General features: G+C 38.3%; 1 protein-coding gene and 1 pseudogene across 1 annotated transcript; both read left to right on the top strand.

The window, feature by feature from the left end:
* The first annotated feature begins 213 nt into the window (after positions 1-213).
* On the top strand, positions 214-7,333 carry LOC147982400 (uncharacterized; annotated as a pseudogene).
* Positions 7,334-8,242: 909 nt separating this feature from the next.
* LOC147982399 (uncharacterized protein OsI_031781-like) lies at positions 8,243-9,261 on the top strand. The gene is made up of 2 exons (XM_087517325.1): positions 8,243-8,692; positions 8,935-9,261. Exons 1-2 carry the CDS (start codon positions 8,307-8,309, stop codon positions 8,969-8,971), a joined length of 423 nt encoding a protein of 140 aa, XP_087373451.1. The 5' UTR covers positions 8,243-8,306; the 3' UTR covers positions 8,972-9,261.
* Positions 9,262-17,496: the final 8,235 nt, after the last annotated feature.

Here is a 17,496-nt window from a genome sequence, read left to right as displayed (position 1 = left end):
CGATGCTCTCCCAAGTTCATTAATGGCGTGCATACTTTTCTGATTGCGACTGAGGCAAACAAGCGGGCGGATGGTTTTATGTGTTGCCCATGTGCTGACTGTAAGAATGATCGAAATTACTCTAACTCAAGAACCATTCACATCCACTTGTTTGAGTCCGGTTTCATGTCCGACTATAACTGTTGGACCAAGCACGGAGAAAGAGGGGTCCTAATGGAAGAGAATGAAGAAGAAGAGGATGACGACAGCTATCCTGGCCATGGGTTCCCTGAATACGATTGTACACCAATGGGGGAAGAAGTTGAGCGGGCAATGCGGGAAGAAGCTAAAGAAGAGGCATCAGATGAGCCTGCTGATGATCTTGGTCGGGCCATTGTCGATGCAAAGAGAAACTGCGCAAGTGAAAAGGAGAGGCTGAAGTTGCAGCGCATGTTAGAGGATCATAAGAAATTGTTGTACCCAAATTGCGAAGCTGGCAAGAAAAAGTTGAGCACCATACTGGAATTGCTGCAATGGAAGGCAGAGAATGGTGTATCTGACATGTGATTTGAAAAGTTCCTGATATTGTTAAAGAAGATGCCTCCAAAGGACAACGAATTACCCGACAGTACGTACGAAGCAAAGAAGGTTGTCTGCCCTCTAGGATTAGAGGTGCAGAAGATACATGCATGCCCTAATAACTGCATCCTCTACCACAGTGAGTACGAGGATTTGAATGCATGCCCGGTATGTGGTGCAATGCGCTATAAGATCAGCCGCGATGACCCTGGTGATGTTGAGGGCGAGCGCCCCAGGAAGAAGATTCCTGCCAAGGTGATGTGGTATGCTCCTATAATACCACGGTTGAAACATTTGTTCCAAAACAAAGAGCATGCCAAGTTGACGCGATGGCACAAAGAAGACCATAAGAAAGATGGGAAGTTGAGAGTACCCGCTGACGGGTCGCAGTGGAGAAAAATCGAGAGAAAATGGGAGGACTTTGCAGATGATGCAAGGAACATATGGTTTGGTCTAAGCGCAGATGGCATTAATCCTTTTGGGGAGCAGAGCAACAATAGTAGCACCTGGCCCATGACTCTACGTATGTATAACCTTCCTCCTTGGTTGTGCATTAAGAGGAAGTTCATTATGATGTCAGCGCTCATCCAAGGCCCTAAGCAACCTGGCAATGACATTGATGTGTACTTAAGGCCATTAGTTGAAGAAATCTCAGAGTTGTGGAATGAAAAAGGTGTACGTGCATGGGATGAACACAATCAGGAGGAATTTGACCTACATGTGTTGATGTTTATGATCATTAATGATTGGCCTGCTCTCAGTAACCATTCAGGACAGACAAACAAGGGATACCACGCATGCACGCAATGGTTAGATGATACCGATAGTATATATTTGGATAATTGTAAGAAAAATGTGTACTTGGTACATCTTCAATTTGTTCCAAGCAGGCATCCCGTAAGAAAGAAAGGCAAGCATTTCAAAGGTGAGGCAGATCACCGGAAGAAGCCTCGCCACCGTACTGGTCGTGATATACTTGATATGGTCAAGGATTTAGAAGTAATCTTTGGAAAGGGTCTTGGCGGACAATCTGTTCCGAATGACGCTGACGGACGCGCACCCATGTGGTATAAGAAATCTATATTTTGGGACCTACCCTATTGGAAAGACCTAGAGGTCTGCTCTGCAATCGACATGATGCATGTGACGAAGAATCTTTGCGTGAACTTGCTAGGCTTCTTGGGCGTGTATGGGAAGACAAAAGATACACCGGAGGCACGGGAGGACCAGCAAGGTATGCATGGAAAAGACGGTATACATCAGGGTCATGCCAACTACGCTCTTACCAAAGAAGAAAAGGAAATCTTCTTTGAATGTCTGCTCAGTATGAAGGTCCCGTCTGGCTTCTCGTCGAATATAAAGGGAAAAATAAATATGGCAGAGAAAAACTTCCAGAACCTAAAGTCTCATGACTGCCACGTGATTATGATGCAACTGCTTCCGATTGCATTGAGGGGGCTTCTACTGGAAAACGTTCGATTAGCCATTGTGAATCTATGTGCATTCCTCAATGCAATCACTCAGAAGGTAATCGATCCAGAAAGCATACCAAGGTTAGAGAATGATTTGGTGCAATGTCTTGTCAGTTTCGAGTTGGTGTTCCCACAATCCTTCTTCAATATCATGACGCACATCCTAGTTCACCTAGTCGAAGAGATTGCCATTCTGGGTCCTATATTTCTACACAATATGTTCCCCTTTGAGAGGTTCATGGGAGTCTTGAAGAAATGTGTTCATAACCGTGCTAGGCCAAAAGGAAGCATCTCCAAGGGCCATGAAAATGAGGAGTTCATTGAGTTTTGTGTTGACTTCATTCCTGACCTTAAGCCGATTGGTGTTCCTGAATCGCGACCAATTCGAACCTTTTAAACAAAAAAATGTTTGTGAATCTTTTTATATATTTGAAATCCTACGGCGAGACCTTTCAGAGAAGACAATTCTTGAATACATTGAAACTAACATTAAATTTTACATCTTCAATCGTATTTATATTAACTGAAATATGTGTTAAATAATGAATTTTCTGAGACCATTTTCAAAAATAATGAAAATGTTTTAGAATGAGCGAAATTAGTTTTCTGAAATGAGTATATATTTCTCTGAAATGAGTGAATTTTGTTTTCTAAAATGATATTATCAAAATGAGTGAAATCTGATTTTTGAAATGACCGAAATCAATTTTTTTTGGAATGAATGAAACCAACCTTTTAAATGAGTGAAATTAGTGTTTTGAGATGAACCAAATTAAATTTCTGAATTGAGTATTTTTTTTTCTAATATGAGTGAAATTAGGTTTTTGAAATGAGTGAAATAAGTTTTTTAAGACGAGTGAAATCATTTTTTGGATTAACTGAAATCATATTCCGTAATTGAGTGAAATTGGTGTTCAGAAACGAGTGAAATATACTGTTTGAAATGAGTGAAATAAGTTTTTTGAATGGGTCGAAATCCATGCTTTGAAGTGAGTGAAATCTGTTTTTTGAAATACGTGAAATCATTTTCTTAACATGAGCCAAATCTGTTTTTTGAAAATTTTAGTGAAATAGGCAACTTCACTATAACTGAAACTGAAATACGACTCCAACAGTAAAATTCAATCTAGTTTAAACGCTATCATGATTGATGTCGTTCGAAAGATCTTCTCATTATGAATTCAAATATCTATAAAAAGTGTACAAAAAATGGAGTTTGTTGAAAATATACCATTATAAAAGGTGCACGGAGAAAATAAAGATTCTTTGCACTGGGAGAGAGAGAACATTATAGTTTGCATGGAAGTGTCCTTTCCCTCCACCAGCACTATGAGAAAAATTGTGCTGCATGCAGAGGCCCCACTTGTATTCCCCCTGTATTCCATTCACATATTCTATACCCGAAATAGCTTCACAAGTCTCAAAAACTACATTACAACTACATGGACCGTGGATTCTTCACACCTACATACTTCCCCGTTAGAATTACTTTTTTGGTTGTTGGTTAGGCGGACTCCTGAGCCGCCTTGATTCCGACTCAATGAGAATAAATCGGATGGACAAAAACAAAATGAAAAAGGAAGGAGGTCACAGGAAACATAGTAGGTTTGACGAAGCGAGGTGCGAAACACCGGTGGAGCGAAATAGGGCAAATCATATTCCCCGCGTAGGTTCAGAATAGAGGGTAAACACACAATATGGGAGAACGATTTTTAAGTTCATTTAAAAAAACAGATTTTTTTTGAAATCTATGAAAAACTATAAAATTCATAAACTTTTTAAATCTGGGAACAATTTTCAAATTCATAGACATTTTTTGCCAAAATACGAGAACAATGTTTTAGTTAACAAACTATACTTTTTAAATGTAGGAAATGTATTCAAATTTATGTTTATTTAATCTTAGAACATTTTTAAAATCTTTGAACATTAAAAAGAAGAAGTTTTGAAATTCAGAGTATGTTTCCAAAGTTTGAACTAGTTTAATTCTCAATGTTATTTAAATTCGTGATTCTTTTGAATCCATGATTTTTTTAGAAATTTGGGACATTTTTCTATTTCATGAACATGTTTTGAAATTCAGAAAAGAAATTAATATCAGGGAACATTTTGAAAATTCATGAAATTCAGAATGTTTTTTGAATCCAAATCATATTTTGCAAAAATTGTATTCATGATTTTTTTTCAAAGTTCAAAATTAAAAAACCACCCCGAACATGAGCTAGTCCAAAAGTGCACGCGAGGCAGTGGGTTTGTGCGTTTGGTGGCGATGGCGCGGCCAAGTCCTATTAAGCTGTCAAGCCGCCAAATATAGGCAAATCTGTAGACAGGCAACACCGCACACCCACTCTTCGCTAGTTTCGTCAGCACACACCCAAATATAGGCAAATTTCAACTTTTTCCAAATTTGTTTTTCAAATTATTTATTTTATTTAAATTTATGACCCTTCAAAAAATTGCAAAGTTTTTAAATTCAATTTCAAAATCTGTGATGTTTTTTCAAATTCATGAACTATTTTCATATTCATGACGGTTTTCCAAATTCATGACCATTTTTCAAATCCGGATTTCTTTTTGATTTTTTCTGAATAATTTCGTGAACTTTTTCCAAATTTAAAAAATAAAATAAAAATATGTGAACCTTTTTCAGATTCACAAACTTATTTTAAATTTGAGATTTTTCTAATCTATGATCATTTTAACCGGTTCTTCTGGTAGACAATACAACCTCGTAAGAGAAACTGGGAAAAAGAGAGCAAATAAATGTAGGCGAGCGTACGAGGCAATAGGCTGTTTCATGGACTCCTCACCTCTCAGATTTGGAACCTTGCTCATCCGGTCGTTTTACTGGTTGTGGTTCCTAGCTAGATAGACTAGTCATCAACCCGTGCAACTGCACAGGCTAGCTATTTTCACATTTTAAATTAGTCAAACTATTAAATAACATTTTCAATGTATTAAATATTATATTATAGAAAAATATTAGAACAGAAACACATACAGATATAAAATGAATGCATATGGATAACTTGTAATATGTGCATGCATGCATGCATATTTGGACCAAATTCCTCGGTTAGTTTTTATACTGTTCTTGCATGCATATGCGTTAATATGTGATAATTTTGTAGGAATCCAAAAATATAAACCAATAATAATTTACTTGCTCTGGCATTCATCAATATGTATTTCTTCCTATGCAAACTTTGAATATACTGAACCAAATGATCCGCCATTAAAGTGTATTGTAAAATATGATTGTATGATTTCAATAGTTATATGGCCATCAATTGTGCTTTGGTGAATGGGAACCAAGTGCAATTTTGAATGACTTTACTGAAATTAAGAAAAAGATTGGTTCCATAAACATATTACAAAAATTAGCTACATTTCTCGGTTTTGCTCCTAACCAGGAGTTAATGAAAAGCGGATTGTTTTATATATATTCTTTTCTCAATCTCTTAAGATAAAAGTTGCAAAACAACTACAAAACTGGACATATTTTTATAGAAAAGCCTAAGTTGGTTCAGTACTCCAGTTGTCACGCCCAAAACAAAATAGTGAACTTGCTTATATGTTGCTAAAAAAAATAAGATGACACTTTCGTTAAGTGGAGATGTGGTTTGAATGTTTTCCAACAACAGCGTAATCCTTCTTATGCATTTGCGTAGTAGATCCAACTTCCTTTACCAATGCCACAATCTATATGTAGAATTATGCTTTCCCAACCTTCCGTCATTTTCTCAATTTAACACAAACTGAATTAGCAAATAGCAGGGTGTCCACTTGTCCACAATCTTTTACTCCCTCCGTCCCAGAATATAAGAGCGTTTTTGACACTACACTAGTGCAGTCCTGCCATTCTTCAATCATTTGCCAACGCATCACTACTCAGAAATTGCATGCGGATTCTTATCACATTCCTTTGATTCCTTTCTTGTAAATCGATCGGATTCTCTCATCCAAACTTTGGAGCGTGCAATTGATATGACCGCCAATGCGAATTGGTGCCATCATCGATCGCGCAAGAAGCCGTCGCTGGATGCGGACCGGCATGACTGCATGTGAATTATTTGTGGAGAAGTCAAGATCATTTTAGCAAATATACGCCTGGGTTAAGAAAGCTATGAGAGCTTTTTCTGTTATGCATCTGCATGTACTAAGTGTAAGTACATGTCAATTAGCAAATAATTTTTGACTTGGCAGTCTCGTCACCAGCGACGACGGCTGTCAATCTGCTCCAAAGAGTCTTTGTACACCTTCTCCTCTACTGCATTATCCATCATGGGATAAATTCATCTTGTGGAATAAAATAGATACCTTACTACGCGATCATAACTTGAAAGCTGATGGGATTCAGCATTTCAATGCTTGAGTAGGACCATGCTCACTTGATAGATCGGACTCTGTTTCTAGATTGCTGATAACATTAATGGAAAAGCAGGGAATTCTGGATGATGTACTGGTCTGAAGGCATGGCAAAGCAAAGTCTACAGGAGAGATATAAGATTTCTTTTTAGCAGCCTGTGGGGATCATTTCTTTTCTTTTTCGTAAATCATGCAGTCCACCATTGGAGACATGTTTGTGGTAGAAACGGCAACAACACCTTAGGATATTGATCCTTGGACGTTATAGGGTATGTTACAATTAGATAATAAGTCGATCCTATGGACAATTATCTAATTTTTTGCTAGAATAAATATATAAGATATAAAATATATGATCAAGGAAACGGCATGTGTGCATAGCATATAAATTGAAAACTGAACTTGCGTACTAATGATAAGTAGAACTTACTAAACAGAGGATATTTTATTTTGCAGTGGTTTGTTTTGTTCACACATGCAAATCTAATCCTACAACTAAACATAGCATGCATCACATTGGAGCTTCAAATAAATCATAATACCTAGACAAAAGGAACATCACAAAATAAATATTGGGGTAGCTATTACCCGTGTTGCAAAGTTAATTTGTCCACGGATTCTCAGTAATTACCTATGGTACAATGGAGTAACACCAGAGATCATGTGCCAAGAACAGAGATGGCAGACAACCTGCAACATAGTAGTACAATGCATCAATAATACTTCTTGCAATATGAATCCATTTATTGTTGCAGATGTGAATGGCATAGTATCCTTTTGAATTCAGAGTGCACTCCAGTAAAAGTAGATGGTGGTTCAGCTAAATGCAAATATGGGGAAACAGGAAAATTATTGAAACTGAATTCATGTAGTGACACTGATATATAAATGTGCAGGATGGTGCCGTCGACAGCTTCGACATGATGGCCTCCTAACTGTAATACTTAATTAACATGAAATTGGAGAAACACTCAACTTCCTGTTGGCGGAAATCTTCAGATGGATTTAATTGGTATGCTGAACCTAAAGGACCCCGCCGCTATTCATGATATTGGTAATAGGAGCATGCATGTTGTTTCTGCACGGATGTGAGGAGGTCAGGAAAAGGGCTGAAGGAGTCCGCCGTAATTCTTCGACGGCCGTGGCGTCATCAGGCTGTCGTACTTCCCCCGTAGCCTTAGCAACATCGGTGGCTGTCCGACCCGATTCAGAGTGGTGTGGATGCACGTCCTTCTCCGCTGCATCGTCCATCATAGGTTGCAATTTGGTGAGGGTGAGGGTATGAAAGATGAAGAGATTGAGAAAGAATCCTACTCAGCCCCGGCAACCAAGATGGATTGCAACTGATGCATCCTGGTTAGGGCTGAGATCTGAAGGAAAGGGATTGGGGAGAGGTTGGCTGATTGTTTTTTTCATGGTTATAGATGAGATTTGAAGGAAGGGGATTGTGGAGAGGTTTGCTGGCTTGTTTTTTTTTGGATTGATTGTTGCGGTTTTTTTTTTCTGAACTAACATTGGACGTGTCACATGCGTTTTTCATAGGACTCTATCGTCTGTGTTTCACAAGTTTTCCTTCTATCCTGATCGTAAATTTTACAATCTGACGGTTTAATTAATTTTGATGATGTGGATTAATGAGAGATCATGAAATATGCCTCCAATTAGTAAATAAGAGATGTCACTCCTATTTCCTAGGAATTATTGAGGGCATCTGACCGGTGCATGGGTGCAACCAAATTTTCACCCACATGCAGTATGGCGTCCGCGAAGCTCGCATGGCCTCACGCTCTCTTTGTTCAACATCTCCTATTTAAAGCAACGGCCACATGCAGTATACCATCGATCTCATTGAAAGAAGCAACATCTTGTTGAATCGTCCCTCTACTACTTCCCTTGTCAACCAGAATAATGGCCCCAACCAAGAACATTGGGGCGGCACGAATCCTTGTCATCGTCATGGTGGCAACTACATTATTACCGTCGTCAAGCGCCACCGTCACCAAGTCCGGCGAGAACCTGTTCAAGTTTGCCATCGCCGGGCTCATCAATTCGGTCCTCGACGACGTCATCGCCGCCACCCCACCAGCCAAAATACCCGAAGTAAAAGCGGCCGGGGAGAAGCAGGTGGAACTCGCTATTGCCAAAGTGGACACGGCCAAAGGAGACAAGGCGAAACTAGATGCGTTCATGTTGGCCTACAAGACGTCCGGTGAGAAAGTCATCGCCACGCCGCCCGCTCAGAAGTTCTCGGTTATGGAGAAAGGCTTTACTGAGGCTGCTTCTAGCATGGCTCCGTAATTGACACCTCATTCACCTCTATATACGATTTGTTTCTTATTTCCATTGCCATGCATGCACATCTTACATGCAGTAGTTCTTATTTCATTTTTATTTCTTTCTAGTTCTTGGGTCTGTCTAGGTCTCAGTCGAGCCTGATTTCTGGGCTTTTCTTGTTCCCTCTTGTTTATTTGTTTTCTTTGTTTGTGTATTTGGACACGGATATTTCCTTGATTGTTTGTTTGTTTTATACACACAGGGAAAAGGGTGTTGAACAAAAAAGTATGGGCCCGTGATAGAGACAAAAATGTACATGACAAGTGCTTTTGGCCACCGATTTTTTATTGTCTTGTGATTTTTCTGGGCGCTACTTCTTCTTGAAGCGCACCACTAGCGTATCGTTAGTCTTTGTATGATTTCGTGCGTCTAGTTTTTTGTTTGTTTTTGCTTTTTTTCTTTTTTCTTTTGTTTGTGTTTTTTCTTGAAGCACTTGTTTACATTTGTCGTGATATTTTAGAAAAAAGTGTTTCTGTATTAAAAAATTCATTGTGTAATTGTAAATTGTTCAATAATATTTTAAAAAACTGCCATATATTTTTAAAATGTAAAAAATATATTAAAAATGTTTAATGTGCATTTGAAAAAATAATATAAGTGTAGGGAGCGGCTAGTTGCAGGCGTTTGTACCCTTTATAGTTGTGTTCATGTTACATCGTGCAGTTGTGATCTAGGACGACACTTGGAGTTGCGTGTGCAGTCGAGGGCCACACTTATAGTTGCAAGCCTAGTGCTAAGCATGCAACTACCCCCTCCTCTCCCATCGACCTCCAACAAAAACACAAGGCGAGTTGCAGTCGGGAGGAAGACATGTAATTGCAAACGAGGACGACACTTGCAATTGCAAGCTTAGTGTTGGGCATGCAACCACCCCCTCTCCCGCTGTCCACCAACAAAAGAAAATGTCAATTGTAGTCAGGTGTTTCGACATGCAATTGTAGACATGGCGACAATTGTAGTTGCAGGCCTAGTGCCAGGCCTACAACCCCCTTCCCCCGCGTCTCCCATCGACCATCGACAAAGCAAAAGATCAGTTACAATCGGGTGTGTAGGCATGCAGCTGCAGTTGAGGGTGACACTTGCAGTTGCAAGCCTAGTGTTGGGCATGCAACTACCCTCCCCCTTTCTTGCCGCCCAGCAACCAAAAAAGGTTGGTTGCAGTTGGGCATGTAGGCATGCAATTGCAGTCTAGGGCGACACTTGCAGTTGCAACCCTACTGTCAGACATGCAACTACCATCTCTCATGTCGCCCACCAACAAAACAACAAGGTTAGTCGCAATTGGGTGTGTAGGCATGCAGTTACAGTCGAGTGCGACACTTACAGTTGCAAGCCTATTGTCAGACTTGCAACTTCGCTCCCCTCTCCCACCGCCCTCCAAAAAAATAGAAGGCCATTTCCAATCGGGAGGGAGGCGTGCAAATTGCAGTGGAGGGAGACACTTGCAGTTGCAAGCCTACTTCCGGGCATGCAACTGCCCCCCTACTCTTCTGCGAGGCTCCGACAAAAACACAACACCAATTACAGTAGGAAGGAGAGATGTGCAGTTGTAGTGAAGGACGACACTTGTAGTTGCAAGCCTATTGTCGGGCATGCAACTGCTCTCCCCCTATCCCTTTTCCCACCAACAAAACAAAAACGTCAGTTGCAATCAGGTGTGTTGACATGCAATTGCTGACAAGGCGACACTTGGAGCTGCATGTCTAATGCCAGACATGCACCTGCCCCCCCATCTTCCACTGACCATCGACAAAGCAAAAGATCAGTTGCAACCGAGTGTGTAGGCATGCAATTGCAGCCGAGGACAACACTTGCAATTGCAAGCCTAGTGTTGGGCATGCAACTGCCCGCCCTCCTTTCCCGCCGCCCACCGACCAAAAAAAGTTTCGGTTGTAGTTGCGTGTGTAGGGATGCAATTGCAGCTGAGGACAACACTTGCAATTGCAACCCTAGTGTTGGACAAGCAACTACCCCCTCCTGTTGCCCACCAAACAAAGGTCGACTGCAGTAGGGTGTGTAGGCATGCAGTTACAATGTGACACTTACAATTGCAAGCCTAGTCTCGGACATGTAACTGCCCTCCCCTCTTCCTCCACCCTCCGACAAAAACCCAAGCCAGTTGCAGTCGGGAGGGAGGCAAGCAATTGCCATCTAGGGAGACACTTGCAGTTGCAAAAGCCTAGTATTGGACATAAAACTACCTCCCCCTCCCTCTCCCGTCATGTAAATAACCCCTTTCATTGCATGGCACAACCAATTTTTTTAACACACACCAAACAAAAGTTAATAAAAAGAGGGTGGTATCGTGACAAAAACTAATAAGAAACACAAGGCCCAAAAAATGAAAAATGGAAAAAAGGTTGCTAACTTACCCATCGTTTTTGAACTCCTCCATACATACATGCTGAATAATACACACATACATATTTAATACAATAGCTAATGATTAAGTAGAAAACTGGCGAAAATAATTGCGGACCTAAAAACGGCCCAAAAACAACGACAAGAAAAACAAAAACAACAAAGAAAATAATTGCAGCAATCGTGTCGCTAGAAATGTGCAAATGGTACGCTAAAATATTAAAAAAATACATCACATAATACGAAAAAAATGGAAAATATATCTTACTAGAAATTTGCTTAACTCACGTTGCACATTGAAAAAGATAGTGCAACTGGACAATAAAAAAAGTTAAAAGCAAAAACAAGAATAAAGAAGCAAATGATAGATGATATGTTAGAAGATACATAAAATTATGAAGAAAAAAAATAAAAATAGAAGTGGAATAAACACATTGATTAGGCAACAACAAAAAAGCATACTTTTTTTCAAGTAAAAAAGGATGGCCACTTGCACACAAGGAGAAACATCCATACTACAAAGAGAGTACGGAGAGAGGAGTGTATGTGACAGGACCTCTTCCCCACCCTAAGTCACATACAGTAATGGTGACAGCTTCCCCTTCTCTCTCTCCAATTGTAAAAGTTTACAAAAGAAAGAAAAAGAATAAAAGGCAAACAACGAAAAAGGGCTAAACACCAGCCCAGCCCACGGGCAAACCCCTGTCATCTTCGCACCACCACGACAAGGAATCCAGACCAAACAACGAAACAGACAGGAAAACAGGCCAGACTCACGCTTTAATGGGCCGAACTGAGACAAAGACACAGCGCTACGTGAATCTTAAAGCAACAACGATCCAAAGGTTGAGGCGTCGACTGAGACTTCGCGAAGTCTCAGTCGACTGATTTTTAGCAGCTCCGTTCTTTCTATTTCTATTGTCGACTTTGCTTCGCATGATCAAGCACTTGTAATAATCCAGATATAGGGAACCCTCACGTACGGGCCCATTACGATATGTACTATGTTTATTTTCCCAAATAATATATCAAGAAAGAAGCTGTGTACCAGCTGTACTTCTCATCCTATATACTTAAGAAGTTCACCCCCACTAATTTATTTTGTAAACAGGAAAAGAGAGAGCAGAGAGAATGATGGATGAACAGTCATTCTATTGATTGAAGATTGGGGTATTTATACCCAGTTTACAAGGCGGTTACAAAAGGAGGCAGTTGCCAAAAGTGGCACCGACATTGCAGTGATTAATAATTAATTAACCTAATTAATTAATTCCTAACACTCCCCCTAATCAATGCTTGTCTTTGTGAATATACATCATCTTGATAGACTCCTCCTAGTATGTATTTGCCTTGAACGTTCATCATCTTCATCTTGAAAGTCTCCTCCAAAAACCTTGTGGGAAAAATATGAGGAGAATAGTGTAGATATGTTGCTAAAACTCCTTTAAACCCAGTGGGAAAAATAATAAGGAGAAAACGATGCAACATATAATGATTATTGTCTCTTGATAACTCATACGAGAAAAACCTTTGAAGAAGGAGAAAACTCATTGGTGAGTTTAGAGAACAATAAATACGCCTTGAGTACTTCCTTTAAAACCCTGATAGGGAAAATAGAAAGTATGACATATAATCTTTGAGAAGATATTGCCTCATTAAAAACCGTTACGAGAAACTTTGAGAGAAAACTCATAAGGGAAAAGAGTGCGATTATATATGCCATTGAAAACTCCTTTAAAACCCAATGGGAAAAATATAAGGAGAAAATGATATGACATATATGAACACTTGTATCTATATTGTCTCGTTAAAAACCTTTTATGAGAAACCATTAGGGAAAAACTCATGAAAGGAAAAAGAGTACAATATATGTAATCTAATGATTGTTAACATGTTATACTTTGGGAGATTACTCCCCCTGAACTTTGCAAATCTGGAGGATGTCTCATATCAATTACACTGACATGATCATGACATTATGAATAATATGTCAGCTTTTCCAATATTTTGTTTGCAAATTGTTTCATCACTTTTCTATAATTCATGAGGATAAGTGATCTCGAGCAATGTGCTTTGTGATATTGCTCTTCATATAACATGTATGTATTGAGTAATACAAGTGGTAGCATCTTGATAAATCAAGTTATGTTATTATGATGAATCTCAACCACATGGTTTTGAGTGTGATTTACCAATCTGCAGAGCCATGCATATTTTGCAATGCTTGTAGATAAAGAAATTATGTGAGAATGATAGGTGGAAGTAGCTGTTAAAGTCCATTTTGATGACTTTTATAAGAAGACTATTCCAATGAATTCAGTCATTGATGTGGCATTGTTGGGATCAAATAAAGAGCCAATATCATTTCATATATCATGGTCATATCTTGATTTTCCTGATGGAATTGTCCAAGATTTAATGTGAGCTTGAGATATAAGTTGATATTTCTTATATCGACCATATACCTTTGTTGGGGGGTTGCACTCTAAACAAAGATAGGAAGCATAGTGTCAGGCCTGACATGGTTTGCAATTATATGAGTGCTTTGTTATTAGTAAGATAGAAATTCAGGTGTTGATATCACTTAATTGTCACCCCTAGGTATGAATGGATTTGTATCCTATTAGTATGACCATACATGACTTATTGTTGGTACAACATATCCACATTGAACTTCTCGTATATGTATTGGATATATGTAGACTGATAGTTCTTGAGAGAATACTCAAGTTGTAAGCTTAAGCTAAATTTGGTTGAATCCAAATTTTCCGTCTTGAGATGATTATGTGTATGTTTAGGTCTTGTATAGATATTAATGATGAGGTCATCAATATACACTGAGGTGATGAAAGAAAATCAAATTGATTCTTTTACTAAACATGTAATTAGTCATCATTATTCGAGTAACCCTTTTGAAGAAGGAACTCATTTAGTCGGTAGTACCATATGATTTACGACTATTTCAAGTCATAGAGTGACTTATGAAGTTTTACACAAAATTTGTTGTGATTTGCTTTTGGATTCGGAAGTATAAGCCCTTCAGGGACTTCAATATAGATTACCAAAACGAGTGACTCATATGAGTATGTAGCCACTTCATCCATCAACTGCATGGATAATTTTATTATTTTATTGCCAATGTTATTTAGTATCGAAACATAATTCCACTCATACCAAGCAGGTATGTTACATCGTAATCGATGTCTGGTCTCTGCGTGAACCCTTTTGCTACAAGCCTCGCTTTATCACCACCTCATTGACTTTGTTCATGAATGAGAAGTTTTTAGTATTTCATATGGAAGGTACTTATGAGGAGTAGGTATTACTGCGGTAAATACCACTCGTTTGCAGAGCGAGTGCTATTCTTCGTTACTTGCTTCCTTTTATGTGAACCAATATGAGTGCAACAGGCACTCTACCATGGATTTTGGTTCAGGGCCCAAAAGGTTTTAGCAATTTGAGAAGAAATATATGTCGACAAATGTAGTCTTTAGTTTATATGATTCAAATAGAATTATTGAAGTTTGTGGATAATATGTATTCATTCCTTTTTAACTCCTTGTGATTTCCTACAACAAATGGAGTCAAGCTGTCTCGATGTCCCGGCACCAAAACATTTGTGCACATTTATGCCGGGCTTTGGATGATGAGCATCTAGTGAGGTGTCTCTCAACTTGATGTTGAATTACATTTACTGGTTGAGGATTTGATTTCCTCTGTTTCCGCGGAAGCATATGAGAAGTTATATCTCGTTTTGTCAGATTTTCTCTCCCCCCTTGCTCTCATTTGGGGAGAAGAGTGGTTTATCAGGTACCTCCACTCTTTCTGACACTTACTGCAGGAATATAGAATTTAGTGACACCTTGTCATCAGTAAATGTATGTGGCAAATTTGTAATGTGTTGCAAGTATATGATTCTCTAAACTTCTAGTTCAGATTCTTTGAGTACGTGGATATACGGATTGAATGTCAATAACATTTCTAATTTATTTCTCGGCATTATTTGTGGTACTTATCTCCCCCTAATGCCGGAAAATATCCTTATTGTTGATGCAATCAGCATACGGGCTATGAATAATTTTGATTGACGGATAAATTGTTATTCCTCACATAGATCACTAATTTTCTGTGAGTGCCCATTGATGTACGCTGGAGTGGTGATATCGGTATGTAACCGAATTATCGCAGATGGGAAATACTTTGTTGATTTTCACGTAGTAACTATAAGGGGAAAGTAGTATGATATGCAGTTGGTATGATTAAGATCATACTTACGGTGTGTAAGGCCGTATGTGTCCAACAAGAGGCTGGTAAATTTAAAATTCTTTAAAAGTGGTCATGTAATTCATTTAACTCTCTTTGATAAGAAATTTAGCTAAACCATTCTGGGTATGCACAAAAAGTACTTAATGCAAAAAAAATTACTCATTGAATGAGTTCAACAATATTGTTCATTCGAATGGGTTTATAGATCCTGTTTTCAGGAGAATTTGCTCTTACTTTGATATGTTGAGCAATTTATTTAGCAAGATCATGCATGGTTGTGTGTGATAAGAGACACACTTAAAAACATTTTATGAATGTGTATATGAGTACCATGAAGTATCTAAATTATCCCAGATAATGGTTAAGCAATCCAGACATATGTTTTGAATGTGTTTAAGGAAGAATAAGTGTCATGCTTAGAATTTTAAGGTGAGAGGACCTTAAAACTTATTTCCCCAATGACACATGCGGTGCACATAAAATCTGATGATTTGGGAAAATTTGTTACTTGATAAGTTATGACCAACAGGATTGTCAATAATTTTCTAATCATCCCCAAACCAGAATGGTTAAGGTTACCAAGCCAAATATTTAATTTATTAAGATCTAGAAAATCATTGTGTACGCAACAATATTGAGTATGACTTGATTCATACATTCAAAATTTATCGAATATCATGTCTGAGAAATAAGATATTGAACATCGCACTACTTGTAGTACAACAAGTATAGGTTAATAATATTTTGGGATAATTAAGAGATTACATGAGGTCTCCAATATTATTGAAAAATTTATTACGCAAACATATCATCGTTGCAATGGAATTCACCATCCTTTTATTGCACTAGATTTTGGGTTCTCACCTTTTGATGAAGATTTGAGAACGATCATTTACCAGAATATTTTCTGGTTGTAAGTTTGCAAATTTTAAAATTTATCCCAAATGTGTGGTGTGGTTTGACTATGTATTTGAGGGTTTGGTAATCATAGGTACGATGTTTGTATAACCACACATTTGACGAACTTGAGAGTTGTCTTTGTGATCGTTTGAAAACGATTTATTCCCCATTAGAGGTAATTCTGTCTTCAGTTGCCTTCACTTTACTTTGAATTCCTCATGGTTCTATTTTGTGAGCACTAAGTTGCATAGTATTCTCGGTACTAGCAGGAATTTTAAATTGTGGTATAGCACCTATTGGGTGAATCTGATGATTTTAATAAATTCGATGTTTCTTAATCATAAAAAATGGTAGTACTATCTTAAGAGGATGTAAAGTGCATTAAGGGCTTTTCAACTGGATCTATATATAGGAAAATATTTGATCACGGGAACTCAACTTGAAGTTGATTAAGTGATAAAATTGTGAGTTGCGATAGACTTGAGGTCTTGAAAACTTATGGTGGTCATCCGCGATGTGCTCATTAGCTATTAAGAGAATAGCCATGACATATTATCCCGTCGGTGGAGTTATAGTGGCAACAATGCCACATGTGGATACAATGACTCATGTCATGAATCATCTTAAAATAAATTCTCCTACCTAATTATGAATTTCGTGCATTTGAAAATGTAAGCAATGAAAATGATTTGTTTGAGAACAATCATGGCCGAGGTGATCCTTGGTGAACCTAGGTGTATCCTTCAATACAACGCATGTGATGAAATCATTGTTAATATTTTGGACTTCATTCTTGAGGAAGTGTGTGACATTAGAGTCACTGCCAAATCGTATAGAATTTGCATGTTCGACATTGGTTAGTCACTATGAAAGTATAACCACAATGTGATGTGGACATTGCAATAGTGTTTAAGACACTTGCTATAAATTGTGGTATCCATCTTGATGGATGGACGACACTATAATTAAAAATAGTGACATAGGCTCTTCTGCCATGTATTTTACCAATGTAATAGAAGGTAATCGCTGGTATATGCAAATATTTGCATAGTTTTCCATCACATATTCAAGCAAAGTGAGGCTTGAATAGTTTGTGTTAGCACAAAAATACCATTTCGGCATATAACAAGTGTGCAAGAACAATATTTACTATGAGAGTAAATTATTTTAGTGAACAACAACAATAAATGCTTCGGATGAGCAAGTTTTAATTTAGCTGATGCCTTATAGCCATATG

Source organism: Triticum urartu, chromosome 3A, assembly GCF_056163025.1.
Source record: "Triticum urartu cultivar PI428250 chromosome 3A, HENAU_Tu73, whole genome shotgun sequence".
Classification (NCBI taxonomy): domain Eukaryota; kingdom Viridiplantae; phylum Streptophyta; class Magnoliopsida; order Poales; family Poaceae; genus Triticum; species Triticum urartu.
This window is presented reverse-complemented; position numbering and strand designations above follow the sequence as displayed.

What these genes read in the sequence shown, in the direction of transcription:
- LOC147982399 (XM_087517325.1), top strand. Translation starts at nt 8,307, where the DNA reads ATGGCCCCAACCAAGAACATTGGGGCGGCACGAATCCTTGTCATCGTC. An exon ending in GCTGCTTCTAGCATGGCTCC is followed by an intron (nt 8,693 to 8,934) that starts GTAATTGACACC and finishes TTATACACACAG; the next exon opens with GGAAAAGGGTGTTGAACAAA.